General features: G+C 46.4%; 1 protein-coding gene across 1 annotated transcript in view; it reads right to left on the bottom strand.

Annotated features, from left to right (window-relative positions):
* Window positions 1-6,324: 6,324 nt before the first annotated feature.
* The window catches only part of LOC119463605 (carbohydrate sulfotransferase 1-like), a gene marked incomplete at its 3' end in the record, with an annotated part of 52,999 nt that continues 41,906 nt past the window's right edge, over window positions 6,325-17,417 (bottom strand). Inside the window, exons 2-4 of the mRNA XM_049655285.1 lie at window positions 14,637-15,215; window positions 9,879-10,356; window positions 6,325-6,350 (exon numbers count right to left, since the gene is read on the bottom strand). Of these exons, the coding sequence (XP_049511242.1) occupies window positions 6,325-6,350; window positions 9,879-10,356; window positions 14,637-15,215 (1,083 nt within the window). The remainder of the gene's footprint in view (window positions 6,351-9,878; window positions 10,357-14,636; window positions 15,216-17,417) is intronic.

Raw genomic sequence — 17,417 nt, 5'->3', positions numbered from 1 at the left:
TACTGAATGAAATGCCTTTTCAGAACCTATGAAAGTCATATAGAGAGGTTTATTGTACTCCGCAGATTTCTCGATTACCTGATTCATTCATTCATTCATTCATTATTTGCAACATACTTTACAAAATACAGAAGCATTACTGGAGCCATAGCCATTGGCTAGTCCCGGGTCCACAGACAACTTAGGGTATAAAACGCAGCACGCGAGCAAACAGAAACAGAAGACATAATAATAATAATAATAATAATAATAATAATAATAATAATAATAATAATAATAATAATAATAATAATAATAATAATAATAATAATAGTAATATTAACTTACATAACTCATACACTAATGCAAATATAACCTCAGTGTTCTATTATCCTTCATACACGCGAGCGAACGAAACAAATACATAACAATGAAATTGACATGCACAACTTAAGCAATTGACATGCACAACTTATGCAAGAATGTAAATATAACGAAGTGTACTTCCATCAACAGTATTTTTCAAAAAGTATTTTCTGACAGCAGACCTGAAGTTAAGGGCTTCTATTATATGTATTGGCAGCGAATTCCAATAAGTGCGCCGTTAAATTCCCCGAGCCTTTTCCCATACTGATTATGACATGGAGGCAGATTGAAACATTGATTAGTTGCACCTCTTGTATTTCGTAGCGGGATTTTGAACAATGTAATTGGAAGTGGATCATTGGTTTCGATAATACTATGAATGACCTCAGCAGTTTTCGATTCATATATTGCATGCACTGGCAACACACGCAATGAGCTGTACAAGTCCGTACTCGATTGTGTACACCTAGAAGAAGTGATAATTCTTAATGCCTGTTTTTGCAGAGGGAATACAGGGTCAAGGTAAATTGTAAAGGTGTTTCCCCATGAATGAGTACAATCATATATGTGACTCTGGATGAAGGAAAAGTACAGAATGCGTAGGACAGGATATTCGAAACATTCACGAGCCTTAAGAAGAACATAACATTCGTAAGCAAGCTTACGGATGTTATATTGATAACATGGATATGATCGATTGTAGAAAATCCTTTCCTGAAGCCAGCCTGTTCTCTTGGTTGATTGAAGTCGAGTGTTGGCCTGAATCTATTGATTCTATGCTTAAGTCCTTGCGTATGTTTTAGAAATGAGCAAGGCTACCCAGGTACTTTAAGCTCAACAAATGGGGTCTAAATACCTGCCCTCCTCCCAGGTACGACTTCCCCTGTCTAACAAAACCCAATATCGAAGGCCGTGCTTTTGTAAACTACATGCTCCTGAAGCGGATGCGAATCTTGGAGGCAAGATCTGCTTTGTTAACCACACTGCTGTGCTGCTGCAGTGTTGTTGGGGAAGCGGAATGCGCATCAATAAGGAAACACAGAGCACTCGGGGGCCACAATTAGTATGAGGTGGTGCTTGGAATCATGAAAGGAGTAATGGTGCCAGCTTTAACGTTCGCAAATGCCATTGTATGCTGAAAATTGGTTATCTTGACGGGGTTGAAAGTTAACGAAAGATGGGCAGGCCGGCTGGCTTTGGGAGCCTACGGTAAAACCATAAATGAGGCAGTGCAGGCTGACATGGCGTATACGCCATGTCAGCCTGCACTTCAAAAGAGACCTATAGGTCTCTTTTGAAGTCAGAGAAGCGCCGAGCAAAATTATTTTTGTTTAAATACTCGGAAACATGGATGAAAATAAAGGGGCGGCTAAAGTGCGCAAGTAACTGTGCCTGAAAAGCGTGGACACAGAATGGAAGAACTAAAGAAAGTTGGAAACAAAATAGAGAGTAATTAAACGTGTAAATAGACAATCATGAGTCATTAGAAAGAAAGGAAGATAAACAGAGACAGTGTATTGGGTGCAAAGATTGGAAACAAAAACGACCATAGAGATTCACAAGAATTGACGTTACCTCGCGTTGCCTAGTAACAGCCGACGCAGGTGCGCGCTCGCTTTGGCCGACATAGACACGGCTCAGTGTTGCCAGGTCAAACGACGCGGCGTAGCCCAAATGCAGCCGAACACAAAAAAGAGAAAAAAATTTAGTAGCCAAATATAGCCATCTTTATTTGCAGTTTTATCTGTGTAAACATTTTCACATTCGACTACGGCAGTCCTTTTTTGCACAACCCGTCGCAACAAAATGTCCGTGCTAGTGTGACGGTCGACCCTTGACCTCAACAACAGCGACATCATGCTGGCACACAGATTACTCTTTTCGTTGGCTCCGGAAGCTCTCAAGTTCCAGCGAATTGCTGCAGAGGGCGAAGTCACAGTTCTTTTATTTTATGACAGATAGTACTAAGTAATTAAATAGTTATATAGACTAATATTAACTATGAATTCTGCGTTTAGCTGTCGTGAACGCAAAATAATGTTCGGCATCATCGACCTCTCAAGTCTCCTCTGCCTAAGGCATAGAAAAAGTTCAGCTGTTAAGCGGTCTGCGATGGCGACGCGCCCATGGTTTCTTTTTTTTTATGAGCCAAAAAGGTCTTTCGCGCTATGATATCTCGCGTAATGTGGCTGATCGTCCGATCTTGTTTTGTCATTTTTTTCTTTTTTTAGTTAGCTTGGCCAGGGTTAGCTGGTACACACTCTATATAGTGTCTATATACATCAACATGGCCACAATTTTAGGTCTCTAGCACGCCTAGAACATGCGTTAAAAACCAGTGTACAGACAGCAGATGTCACTCGCTGTCTGAATCGGTGTAAGCGAATCTTTTAAAAGATTACTGCGCAGAACGGCACACCAGTGTAACAAGCGCGCAGTCGTTTTCGGCGACGAGCACGTCCCGAACGGAACTAGCTCGAAATGGTAAAAGCCGCGACGGCGCACAAAGAGCAAAGGCAAACGACAAATTGATAACAGTAGTAATTCTGTGAAAACCGGTTACTGTGAAAAAAGCAAACTATGTTGATGTGCTAGTACTAATAATTGCTGGGGGTATACGTGACAAAACCACAATATGATTGGGAGGCATGACGCAGTAGGAGAATACGGATTAATTTTGAGCCTCTGGGGTTCTTTAACGTGCACCTAAATCTAAGTACACGGGTGTTCCAGCGTCTCGCTTCGATCGAAACGCGGCCGCTGTGGCCGGGAATCAAACCCGCGTCCTCGAGCCAGCAGCGTGACAAGCCACCTGCTAAGCTAACACGGTGGGTGATGTTCACGTGACGTGGTGCACTGATGTCATCGTGGCAAACATGTTTCGGTATTAGCACAATGAGTACCTGTATCTGTGCCGTTACGGGCAAGCTATATATAAGTAAAAGCACCAGGACCCGCCTTTGAGCTCGGGGTCTTGCTCTGATTCTTTTTTTGTACTTTCTCACATACTTGGCCCACTTCCCCATGGTTCGATTATCCTCTCCGAGGAGGGTCCGATCTGAAGTCCAACCTATAGAAATGAATCTCGAATATACGCACGAACAAAAATTCATCTCGCAGGAAAAGGAAATCGGCATTAAAGCTTAGAGTAAGAAACGTGGAGGAGAGAGAAACGTAGAGAAACGTGAAAACACTGGAGCGTGTCTTCTACCCGTGCTTCCATTCTTTCACGTCGGACCCACGATTGCCCGACCCTATTTTGTTGCTCTCCCTTTCTGAGCATAGCCGTGTTGGTACAGTGCACTGTGAAATACCCTCTACTCCCAGGCTCACCCGGGGATCGGGTGTCTGACGATGAAGTAGGGTGTAAGTTTAAGTGCATCAAATGTTAATGCCACCGGCTCAGACAACGACGCAGAGAAGGGGGAGGGGGGAGGGCGTCGATGCATTTTATTGCGATAGCAATTATATGGACACTCAAAAGCAGATTTCTGCCGTCGGCGTCGCCGTCGCCGTCGCCGTCGCCGTGAGGTTCCGTATGACGTCATTTGGAGATGAAATCGTCGCCGCGCGCCGAACGCTGTATGTGCGAGTGAAAGGGCGCGAGGGGCGCGTCTTTCACGGGGAGTGAACGCACGGCGGAGAACAAACGCGCGTTCTGCGCCGTGCTCGCTTAAGGGCTGCAGAAGTAGGCGTCTCTTTTCTCCTTTACAATCACCATATATGTAGAGCAAACGCGCCTTCTTCGGACTTGCGAGAGGCCGTGGGGGAGGGGGAGGGAAGGGAGGCGACGTTTAGCTGCGGCACCAAGTGCCTATTTATATCAGAGGCTCCAGCAACAGTCACCAACGCCGCACGCATTTTGAGCAACGCGGGCAAAACGCCGATGGCGTCGACAACAGTTCTGCGTGTTGTTGCTACCAAAGCCGCTCACCTTACTTCGTATGACATTGCTGTGTTGCTATCGCATTCATTGCTTCGCCCTTAGGGCGAAACTGTGACATTTTTTAATCACAGAATAAAGTGATTTCTTTCTCTCTCTCTCTGGAGCGTGGATTAGGGCGCCAATTCTAGCCCAAAAAAAGCCAAGTCGCAGATTTTCAGTAGCCCAAATATAACCCACAGAGGGAAATCCTACAAGTCGACGCCCAAACTATTTTTCTGTAGCCCAATTTGGCAACACCTGGCAACACTGGCAACCTGGCAACACTGATAGCCTGGCAACACTGACACGGCTCCGCCGAGCTCCCGCCAGCTGCGCGCTACTGCGCATGCGTCGTGACGTCATCCCTGTGCGTCTGCATTCGCCGCCCGTACAGTGTGCATAGCTTTCGCCCCACTTCCCCTACGACTTCGCCACCAGCTGCGCACTACTGCGCATGCGCCGTGAGTCAGACATGACGTCACGGCCAACTGTGCATGCGCTGTTTCGCTCCGCATGAAAGCAGGTGCGCGGCGGCGGCGCGCCAGACGTAGACATGGGAAGACCAAGGAAGGTTCGTACTGCCGAGGCAGAAGCTGCTTACAAAGAATCGCGGCGCGCTGCTAAGCGAGACTGCCATCGTCGACGCCGATTGGACCCAGCACGGTTAGCCGAAGAAGCCGCGGCAGAGCGACGACGGTGAGCCGGAGACTCCGAGTACGTTCAGCGAGAGATTGCTAGGCAACGGAAGAGAAAGCGTCGGCTCCGAGAAGATCCCGACGTGAGACAAGCAGAGAACGAACGATACCGATCAGCTCCGCTGGGTCTTTAGCCTCGCGCCACTAGTGCTAGCTACCCCGAATTTTTTTTTTCTTTCGCAACTGATGCTGCCATTGTTTCCTTTTATTGCGATAGCAATTATATGGACACTTCAACCGGATTTCTGCCGTCGGCGTCGCCGTCGCCGTCGTCGTCGCCGTGAGGTTCCCTATAGATAAAATCTTCGCCGCACGCCGTATGCCCGAGCGGAAGCGTGCGGGGACGCGCGCTATCATGGAGAGCGACCACACTCAATCTCCCACGCGCAAGCAAGGAAGCGGGAAGCCAGCGCCGGAGGGAGCGGGGGGGGGGGGGGCACTTCTAATCTGCCAACAACCACGCTCGTCGCTCGCCCGCACCGTCTCTTATCTCCACACGGCTCTGACCTTTATGCGCCGTGCATTCGCCGCTCAGTTTCCGTTGAAGCGATAGACCGCACGTACCTTCGCCGCTGCGGCGTATGCGCTTGCTGCCAGCGTTTTGACAGTCGTTGTCTGCAGTCATTCAGTGTGATCTATTCATGTTTGTTTGTGCGCGCTCAAACCACGCTTGTTCATTCAGTTAGCAATAGTCGGGCCACATTTTCCAACGCGCGCTACACATGCAATGCTGCCCGGATCGGCAGTGCAGCGCTACAGGTGTGTCCCTTCGCACGCGCTGCCCACGGGCAGCGCCTCTCATCAACACCACCGTTTCACACGCGCCTTCTCGTGGTCATCGAGTCTCTCTTCATATCGGTCTACTTACGCCGCAGCACACCTGCTTACTTAATCAGCTCATGTTTACTACAATTCATATTGCTCCCAAAGCCGCTCACCTTACTTCCTATGACATTGCTGTGTTGCTATCGCATTCATTGCTTCACCCTTAGGGCGAAACTGTGACATTTTTTTATTGCGATATCAATTATATGGACACTCAAAGAGGATTTCTGCCGTCGCTGACGGCAGAAAAGACTTCCGACACTGCTTGACGAGTTTCCCGTTCTGATCTCGTCGAAAACCTCCGAGCCGCCCCCACAGGCCCTGGCAACATTCACCAACGCCCCGCGCGTTTCGTGCGAACGCGGGCAAAACGGCGACGCCGTCGACAACAGTTCTGCGCGTTGCTGGTGCTGCTGGATGTCCAAGTTTATACAGCTGATAAAACTACTGTCCTTACTCCGTATAGCTCTCTACTAATTTGCTATCGCATTTGATGCTTCGCCTTTCGGGCGAAACTGCAACATTTTTTTTGTAACCTGTTTGGGCAGTAACTAGCTTATGTAAAGTGGTCCCGTAAAAAGGGTTGAGAGGCTAGGAACCGCATTTTCTTAAGTTTTGACTGGTTGCCCGGATTATCTCGTTTTGTTCTCGCAACGATCCCCAGATGTTCTCGTTTGAGTCCCGGATAACGGCTCTGGCTTTTGGGTCAAGGTCACTTGAAAGTCACCAACAATGGGAAATAAAAATGTTTAATGCTTAATACAAGAAAAGTGTGATAACAAGTACTGTTCGCAGGACCTTTCAAGCTTGCATGTAAAGTTGTATTGCTGCGTAAGTGATGTCATCGCATTTATTGACAGTTAGGCATGTCTGGTTGAAGCCATTCTTAATACTTTGAATATCCCTTCTGCAACTGATTTATGGCTACTTCTCAGAATTGTATGATTCCAACAGGTAACATGTGCACACTCTGTGCTGCAGTACTGCTTCAGCAATGTCTCAGTCACTTTTTGGGTGATGTTCCAATGCCCACAAGGATGTCATCCGAAAAGAGGCTTTGGATACCAGGATACCAGAGGTGTCAACGCCATTCTAAGAATGTGTGGCAAGGTAGTCAGTTGAAATCTTCGCTTTCATTATAGGCGATTTGATGTTAAATTCTTGCGGTCGACTGCTACATGCTGTCTCGTTTACATAGACTTGCATCGGGCCATTCAAACTATATTTGCATATTTCCTCCCTTTGGTTAACATCAACGCATCTTTATTTGACCACGGGAGATATCAAGAACACATTATCGTGGCTGCTTGCTTGTGGTTTCTGAGGACATGTATGAAAGGCTTGGAAAATAAATATCAGTGTTTGAAAAGATTGGTCTGTTTGCTAATAGATACATACATTTATATCCCACTCATGTTCGAAGTTACCTTAGAACAGTACCAGAATATCTCAAGAAATACTAGAGAAAGTGGATAAATATCACCAGGATGCTTCTGAAGCGCAAAAAAAAATGTGGTTGATCCCTCTTATATAGGAATCGGTATAGAACACAAAGTGAAACGTGTCTTCACAGAAGTAGTGTAATGTTTATTGCACATTGATATATAATGTCTATTGGTGTTTTGTGGCTAAAGCGCCCTTAGGCGTTGATGCACCCACGCTGACGCCTGGTGGCACGTCTCCTCCATCACGACTACCAACGTCGATGACCATGAGCAACCGTCGTGCATATGGAAGCTGCACTACGCTGCACACGCTAGCACAACGCGAAAGACGAAGCACGTAACTGACACACTAATACAACGCGCAAGACAAAGCGCGTAACTGAATCGTCACCGAGTCAAATCAGCGCGTACAGCGCGTCGTAATTGCAGCCTCCGCGATCAACTTCAGAAACATTTTCAGAGCTAATTGCGGAGGCCACGCTCCGCTGTGCTGAGTACGATGAACGCCACCTAGGTGGCGTTGGTAGTGCTTCTTGATGCCAGCGTCCCTTCGAATGCTGGCATCGAGGCGTCGTAGTGCTGAGACCACCGAAGCGTTCACTGTCGGTGCGCGTTAGTGTCATAATGCAGTACTTCTCTTTTCTGCTCGTAGGCGGCGGCACCGCCCCGAGCAAGAGCGCGGGTACACGGAGGAGTGTTAGATATATAAGGCGCGTCTGTGTAGCTCTCTGCAAATGCGTTTGTGGCGCAATGGGTTAAACGCTCGGCGATCTATCGTCGCGGACCGAGAGGTCGTGGGTTCGATTTCCAAATTTTCCATGTTTGTGGAACTTTTTCTTCTGGTTTCTTTCTTTGTATTATGTTCGTGTACATTGTAAGCTGACGTATTTCCGTGACGGAAATACGTCAGTGAAGTCTTGGTGGACCCCGGCATAAAACACTTTCGTGTTAAAAACAACAAAACAACAACGTTGCAACGATGTTTCTAGGGTGAGCAAGTTGGGCAAACGTTGATAGGATGTCTCTATAGGTTGATGAATAAGAAGTCGGTACAATGGTACTACATGGTTTTTTAAGAAGTATTAAGGTGGTTAGTTAATCCTGCTTTTAATATTTTAAGTATGTTTATTCATCGTTTAAACAAACATTGTAAATGACCATTTAATTCAATATTGGCGGCCAATAGGCAACGGGGTGGTGGTATGAAAACATTTAATAAACATTTAGTATGTTCTAGTAAAGTTTGTCTGTAAAGTTTTATTCTGAATTTTATTCAAAGAAACAGTGCTACGTCGTGAGTGCGGTTCCTCCAAACGCTTGTCAGCTCGCTGAAACGCCATTAGGTGAGAGGTTTTCGACGGTTTCAAGCGATGCAACTCAGTCAGATGCACAGCACGCTAAGATCGAAAGCGCCCAGTCGTTGAAGCCGATCGACCTCTTTGCGAAGGCAGTGCTTGAAACGACGGTTTCAAGCACAAACATGAGCCAAACGCGCTGCGCACGGATATTGCGAGAGCCTCCGCGTGCAGAACCGAACGAGCTCACTGCAAAAGCAGTAGTTCCAGAGCGGGCAGTTTTAAGCGGCGAACGCGAGTCAGAAGTGTAGCGCGCTCGTATCGCAAGCGCGCGCAAGCGCGTCCTCGTTAGAACTCAATAAGCACACTGCAAAGGCAGTAGTAGCGGAAACGGCGGTTTCAAGCGGCGAGCGTGAGTCAGAGGCCCAGCACGCTGAGACGGCCGAGATCGAAAGTGCTTCCACGTTTGAACCGAGTGACATCGCTGTGAATGCAGTAGTTCGAGTGTCTAGACACAAATTCACGTGATCCATCGAGGCGCCGTTTTCCGTGATCAGTAGCGCTTCTGCGATGGAGCGCGGCGTAGATGGTTCACACCGCGAGATGGAACCACATGGCCTCGGAGCCACAGAGGCGCGTCACGAGCGTCTCATTTCAGGAATCGTCGGCCGTTCATGCGCAGGCACGAGTACCAGTGGGTGCGAGAAAGAAAACCTGGGGGCATTTGCTCCTTGAATGTCCGACTTTGCTTGGGTACTACGGAGGTCTCTCATTTATAGAAATCCCGCCATCGCTACATGATGGTCACCACTTTCAAATTTTCACGAGTGTATCACAACGCAAGACGTTGACTGGCGGTGCTTCCATTTCTAAGACGACATTTAAATCTCGTGGGTTCGCTGAGCTATCGCCGCATCAAGAGGTAGTATGGTTTAGCCGCTAATGGGTTATAACACACACACACACACACACGCACACGCACACGCACACACACAGACAGAGTTTGTGTGTGTGCAAATTTTCATAGCAGACCTAAGTTCCCTACACATCAGTGCGTCATTCACTACACAATTTCAGGTGGCAGAGTATCCTTGCGATGACATATTTGTTGTCAATATTGCCAATATGATTAAATGTTATGAATAATTTAAGCTGGTTCATGGTACTGGGCCCATATGTGGCAAGCCGAACATTCCCGTCCTATGCGCATTAGGAGTCTTGACGTGGACATACTAGATGTTTTAGGCACGCGAGACTGTGCGACCCCTACATCAAGATTCCTTCGGTAGTGATGATTGTTCTATTCGGCCCTGACTACTACCGGTAACATCGAGGGACAGTGGTTCATAACCGAGCTTTCGCATGACGTCACCACACGCTCTCTCTACCTTGTCAATTATCGTTGCAGACAGCTTGCTTTTCCAGTGGTCAGTGATAGCGCTCGTGTTTCTTCTCGTGGAATATGGGTTTTTCACATCGTTTTTGTTTGACACTGTGTGGTTCTGTAGGTACGAGACCACTGAACGCCCATACTTGAGTCCGAGGTGGGAAAAGAGCCGCGGAGCTTCTTTGTAGGGGTTGCCCGCTAAATCTTCAAAACGGACCGTGACAGTGCGACTGGACGAGAGCTTGTCAGTGAGATTTCTGAAGTCCTCAATGTCTTTGCGCATTTGGCTGCACAGAAATTCGAAGCTTCGACACTCTTCGTGCTTCGCGCACCAGCGTAGGGCGCTGCGCGAAGCGTAGATTCCGCGCGGGTCTCGGACTAGGTGCACTACTCTTACGTTATGGGCGATGTCCGTGTTCCGCTTGATCCAAGCCGCCACCTGCGCAGATAAAGAGAGTGGGCTTGAAAGAACACTTTCAACTGCACGTAATGATTTCAGGCGTATTGCCGACAAGGGAACCTAAGCGGAACACAGAAGCACGACCGACGTTGGACGACGTTAGACAAGCACCCTCACCAAAAGTGATAGACGTGACGCTCGCAGGAAAGGGTGCGAAAGTGCAGCATTAATGCTCATTCCTCTAGGCCCTCCGCCATGTGCAAGTGACTTAATGAACTAATTCATTTTTCAAAGAAAATTGCGTAAGAGATATCGTAAATTACGACTTACACAAAAGCTGCAGGCCGGATAGCTTCGCATTGTAATTCGAATATAAGAGAAAACATATTTCTGCTACGGGGAAACTCAAAGACAAAGCCCCTATTGAGCTGCCGCTTGGCGTCTGTCTGAGGAGTGGGCGTGGCCCCTAGGTGTAAGTACGATCTTTGGACAGTGTTTGCCATAATGTCGATTACGGTTGCAGCACACGCTGCGCAACAGATGCAACGGGCAGAGCGCCCACGCATAAAGGGCAGATACATTGTGTGCAAACGTACGTGTGCACACAATGGTCACACACACGTGCCGAAGTGCAGCATACATCCTCATTCTCCTACACCCCCGCCGAGCACAAGCGCGTTATTGAAATGCTCAAAGTAAATTGCGTCAGAAAATTCGTAAAGTGCGACTTGCACACAAGCTGCAGACAAGGTAGCTTCGGATTGTAATTCGAATATACGAGAATAACGGCATCGTCAGGTGTCGATATCGCCTGATGAAGTAATCTGATGACGTCATCATGTCAGTCGTGATGTCACGCTATCTATTTATCCATCTATCTATCCATCCATCTATCTGTCTGTCTGTGTATCTATATAGCGCCTTACGCCGCCACTGTGACCAAATTGTCGCCCAGCTTGGGCCACTAGGTATGTGTTCCTGGTCGTGATGCCTTTGCGTTCGTTCCATCATCGTCATTGCAGCTTCGTTATTGTGAGTATCGTCATGCCGTCATCGTGACGAATTTTACGTCGACTGAGTGGCCCAATTGGTCTAAAAGATCGGGCCACAAGTTCGTGGTCGGGATGCCGTCGTGATGATTGCATAGTCCTCATTCCAGCTGCGTCATGCGCCTATCCTTATGCCATCGTCACCATACAGCCGTTTGCATTCGTTGTTACATCGCCAAGTGATGCGTTTGCGGTGTTTCATTGACGTTTCTCCAGCTTCGTCATCCGACCATCGCGATGCCGTCGTCGTTATGCAGGTTTCGTGATACGGTCATCGTCAGGCCATTGTCATCATACATGCGTTGTCATCCCATTGACCTCATACTCTTATCATTCTATTCGCTGTCATTGCAACGTCATCAGTGCCGTCATCGCCATACAGTCGTCGTCATGGATTCGTTGTCATACCATCGTCATGATGCCTTCGCAGTAGTTTCAGCGTCATCATTCTTCACTTGTCATCCGACTCTCGTCATGCCGTTGTAGTCACGCTATCGTTGACACACAGTCGTAGTAATACCATTGTCGCCATGCTGTCGTCGCCAGGCTATTGTATTACCATCGTGATCGCTTCAGTAACCTCCCCTCGTTGTAATCATACCGTCTTTCTAGTGGCATCGGTGACAATCCTTCTTCATCATGCTGTCGTCATTCAGTTGTTATTACGCCGCCGTTGTAACGCCGTAGTTGTCATTGATACGGCTTCTGAGAGTCACTATCATGCATCCGTTGTCATACTTTGATCGTCATGCCGTCAACGTCACTCCAGCTAGGTCATCCGGCTCTCGTTATTCCGTCGCCGTCTCGCCATAGTCGTAATACAGACTTCGTCATACAGTCGCCCTCACGCCATTCTCGCAATACATCCGTTGACATCCAGTTGTCCTCACACCGTTGTCATTGTGCGGTCCTCTTGCATTGGTTGTCGTATACCGTCGTCGTGATGGCGTCGGGCGCATTTCATCGTCGTCATTCTACAACTTCGTCATCAGACTCGCGTCATGCGTCGGCACGTCATCGTTGTCATACAGTCGTCGTCATATATTTGTCATTGTACAGTTGTCATCACGCTGTCGTTTTACCACTCTCATCAGTTCTTGTGGCGTCACCCCGTTTTCATGACGCCGTTGTCATTCTATGGTAATCGCGCTGCTGTCAATCAATCAAAATTAAGCGCTGTTGTCTTGCCATTGTCATCATACGGTCGTCGTTACGCCGTCGTTGTCATACACTTGTCTTCATATCGTCTTCGTCTCGTTGTCGTCGTTCAACCATCGTCATCAATCAGGAAATCATCATCTAATTGTCGTCGTTATATTGTAGTCATGCAGCCTTTGTCTTTGGATCAGCGTCATTCCTTCGTCATTCCGTGGTCGTCACTGCGTGAATGTCTACAGCCGTCTTTATGCCGCGATGCTCATAGGTGACCTTGGCGAGCGAGTGCCATAGCAAAGTGAGACAATTCCGAAGTATGTCATATGTAGTGAGAGTAAGAGAAATCTCAGAATGACCAACGCATACGCTAAATAAACGGTGACCACAGAACTACGGCGCGTGGCTATATTGCTCCAGCGCTAATCACACTACTGCCGACATTCATCGTTATGTGAGTTGTGCCGTAATTTGTTTGAACCTATTAGATGATTTTGTGCCAACTGCTGCTTTGTGGTTTGTCGAATTTTGGCTGGTGAGTGGTGAGTGCTGGTGAGTTCCCCATTATTCGATGACACTGTTGACTTGATAGCGCTGTTTGACAACCAGTGGTTGTTGTTCGGGGACAGCACTAAAAGCCGTCCACCGCATTGAAGCAGCTTGATTTTCCTAGATTGGAATGTGCATAGAACGTAGATCTTCAATGAAAGCAGAATTGATAAGTCTTTATTAAATAATGTGAATTAAAAATGTAATCTCGTCGAGAAATCGCCGCCAATACTGAGCAGTTGCAAGTGTAAAATGATCTTTCGGTGTAGCGATAGCAGTACGAATAAAGCATAATGCGCCAGTACGTTGTTATGTGTAGCCGTTTTCTTCCGACAACCGCGCTTCCTCACTCCAGCGTTTTGACAGCGAGTTTCTGCTGTCATCGAGCGAAAATTTGTTCATGTTTGCTTGTGCGCGTGACACCCTGATTGTTCATTTAGTTAGTATGCCTATGTTCACAAGTTTATACGGCCGATAAAGCTACTGTCCTTACTTCGTATAGCTGTCCACTAATTTGCTATCGCAAGTGATATTTCGCCTCCGTCAACAGCAGCGCACGGCTCGGCATACTTAAGACGTCCAGACATTGGCCGTGGATTTGGTTGCCTGACACAAATTGTTCATCTCACATGCCAGTCGTAATAATACCTAGTGACCCAAGCTATTAGGCAATTTGTGCCACTAGTTATAGCTATTAGGAAACTTGGGCCACTGGGTCGGATTAGAATGCGTGTCGGCAATGGCATGACGAGTGTCAGGTCGCGAAGCTTGAATGACGACGTCGTCCACAAAGGCATCATGGTCACGAGCACATACCTAAGGGCCCAAGCAGGTAATCAACTTAGGTCACTGGGCCGGCGTAAGAGGCGAGGTAGATAGGTGATTCTGGTTTTGAAGCGAGCCCACGTGCGGAGGTCGGCTTGGTTGATTTGAAACCACAGCTTGGCGACGCCCGATAGATAGAAAATCGCGTTGTTGAGATTTAAGGGATCGTCGCATTTGTTGGTGTTGCTCGCTCTTTCACACGATTGCAGCCTATCTTGAACGTCTGGCGCCGGCAGAGTTCTTGCAGCAACTACAAAGTGGCGTCGCCACCTCGCAGTTGATTTTGCGTCTTTTATGGCTTGCCAAGCCTTTTCTCACATGAGGAATGACCAGCTTGCTAAGAGGAAACCTATTGTTTTCTCCAGTGCAAGGTCAACCAGTTAATCCTTTATAGCCTTCCGCTAGCTAGTATCAGCAATGTGCTGCAACTAACTCGTCCTCAAGCGGTGAAGTACGAGACAGATTCTGAATAGCTAGATGAAATAGATCACATTTTACAAAGGCAGTGTGATACTACCAACAGTTGGGGCTAAACGCAATTTCAGCAAAACGTAAACCTACTATTGTCATCATAATCCTCCATCGTTTTTTCTTTCCCACTTTTCACCTTTCCCAGCCTAGAGACGCCGAATGAAGCGGCCAAGCACAAGTTGACTTCCCTGCACTTCGATGAACGAAATCTCCATCTCCCCAGCCCACATGTCTCTCAGATATCCCCAATAGTAGGTTGCACTCCTACTTTACCTGAGCGATATGGAGCCTGGTGAACTTGAAGACTTGCGTTTGTGCTCGAGAGCATAACGCAGCCACATGGCTTGGAGACGAGCACGATGTTGTGTTTCCACAAAGGCTGACTAAAAACAAGTTGTGCTTGTAGGACTTCCTGCTCTCCAACCAGGCGGTGTAAAGTGGTACGTTTTGCATTCGGCACCGGACGAGCTGGTCAAGAAGTCGCAACACGTCCCGTTGTCGGCCTGGACGAATCCGGCCAGGTTTAGAGAAAAGTTGCAGCGGCTCGTAATGGAAGAACGTCCTGGGCCCAGTTGACAGGAGCTCGCCAAAAAATGAAGAACCGGATCTGTAGTACGCAGCGACCAGGACAACATTAACGTTGGCAAGCGGGACGACATAAAGCTCGTTAAGTGCTTTTTTGAAGGCTGCTGGCAATGCGCCTTCTAAGGTAGTGTCTGTGATATCGTCCTGCCATGATTCTGAAGCTATTGGAGTTGAGGACCAGGCTTTGGTAGGATTCTTACCGAGTGGTCGCGGCTCGTCACGCAGCCCTGTGAAAGATATAGGCGAGCATTCTCTGCAGTGATTAGCCTTTTTTGGTTAATACCTGTCTCCATGAAAATCTAGTGGGCGCCCATATTGTTAAAGAAATGCCTGAAAATATTTCAGACAAAGTATTTCAAAAGATTTTAAAGCATTTTTAACAGATAATCTATCATTAAAGAAGCCGTTTTTAATTCTAGAAGGTACTTTGCTATTTGTCTGTTCGGATCCCGTGCTCCTAAGTTTCATAAAAACCTCCCCTAAATGTGCAGGTGACAAAAATGTTTTAAAAGTATATTTTATTTATTATAGGTATTCGACACAATTAGGCGCTCGGCAGTGGATCAATTCTATTTTGTGGCGGCTCAATCACATGGCTGCTGCTATGACACATATTTTGGTAATTTCAGCCGTCAGCCCTCTAACTCAAAAGGTAAATTATATTGGTTCGAGGTTTTCCACAACAGTGCACTTTCTTGACAATTTATTCCTATTGTTCCGCAAAGCAATAGCTGCTTTAGAACGCTTTCAGTCCCTAAGATGACAACACGCGATATCCTCATGAGATTTTGCGAGCTTTTCCTTTTGCTAAATTTCTGATGCTTCTGTAGACCTGCTTTCTGTACCCGTGTGTTGGCACATTTTGCATTCTCGCCCTGTTTTTCTATTTCCCTTTACATTCCCCTCATGTGGGGTTGGAAACCAGAAGGTAATCTGTTTGTCCTCCTGGTTCAACCATATCTATTTCTTTCCGTCTCTCTCCCTCTTTCTCTATCTTTGAAATACATGCTAGGTGATTCTGCCGCTTTCGAACTTAGTGTCGGCGATCTTGAGTTGCAGCAGCTTGAAGCTTTATATTATAAGCAGCATCTCATTTGAATTTGAAAATATCGATAGATCTGGAAGTACTCGATAAGGAACTGAGCTAAAGACAAGATTGTTTGCAGGTGCTTGCTACGTCAATGTGCAATTTTTTTGGTGTTTAGGAGATTCAAATTTTGCAGTGATTAGGATTACATTCAGCACACATGAACGGTGTACAAAAGCACGACGGCTTGTCTGCAAAAAACACAGAGTGGAGATAATTTCATTTGATGGCATTGAAACATGTCAAGTGGATGTCTTTATGTTGAACTGAATTATTGTATTCTTTGATTTCAAAAATGAAATCACGTAAAGTATTATGTTGAACAGACAGAAAATATATTTGTCATGAAACCGATGTTGCTAACGTATCTGTCAGGGGTATTAAAAATTTTAATGCTCTTGTGAGCAAGAATTAATACGTAATATTTATTCATTTATTTATGTACCGTTAGTCCTTCAGGCTTTCTTTCGAGGGTACTTGCTTAGATCTTCTTCTTCAGTTTTGATTAGCTAAGTAGTTGTTCGCAAACCTATACGTAAATAATAAACAATTGTAAAATCGCGCAAGAACGAATGTAAAATTGTGCATCGTTTTTGAAAGAATAATATTCGACACTTTCTTGTATGCTACATTTTTCCTGGTAATGTTTGCGTATTTCAAAGTTGTGCTGGAAAACGCCATTACGGATGTCTTTCCTATATTTGTTTATGTATTTCCTACAGTCCTAAGAAAACTGGGCAAGGCATGAACTTCAAATTCGGTGAAAGAAGTGGAAATGCTAAATGTAACATGGTGTCGGCGATCTTGAGTTGCAGCAGCTTGGAGCTTTATATTATAAGCAGCATCTCATTTGAATTTGAAAATATCGATAGATCTGGAAGTACTCGATAAGGAACTGAATGTGAAGGATGTGCTATGACCAGACCACTTGTGAGACAGAAAGAAAAAAACATAGAAGCGTTGCAAATAATTACTGAACTCTCTTTTCCGTATTTTCGGGTGTCATACCAGGTTTGTAGTTGGCTTCTCCTTTTTCCTCGGCGAACTAGACAAGACACCTTGCATGTATTTCGCGAAAACAAGTGGCAGGCTATGGTTAATGTGTGCGCAAAGTTCGGTATATGTGCGTTAATTGCGGCACTTGAAAAACTTACGTATACAAGCGCTCCGGAGCGTTATGTTTTTTTTTTCGAGCCGAGTAATATTCAGCCCATGCCCTGATAACTAGTTACGCCAGAAAAATGAAGTTTATCAGAAATGTGGGGTACGCAGCGGCTAATCTGTGTGCGACGTTAAATGCATGTGGATGAAATACCGCCTTGGCAAAAAAAATCTCAAATAAGTGTTTGCCACTTTCGCGCTAGCGTTATCAGCTACGTCTC

Source organism: Dermacentor silvarum, chromosome 9, assembly GCF_013339745.2.
Source record: "Dermacentor silvarum isolate Dsil-2018 chromosome 9, BIME_Dsil_1.4, whole genome shotgun sequence".
NCBI classification, from domain to species: Eukaryota; Metazoa; Arthropoda; class Arachnida; order Ixodida; family Ixodidae; genus Dermacentor; species Dermacentor silvarum.
The sequence above is the reverse complement of the archived record's forward strand: the minus strand, read 5'-3'. Positions and strand labels throughout refer to the sequence as shown.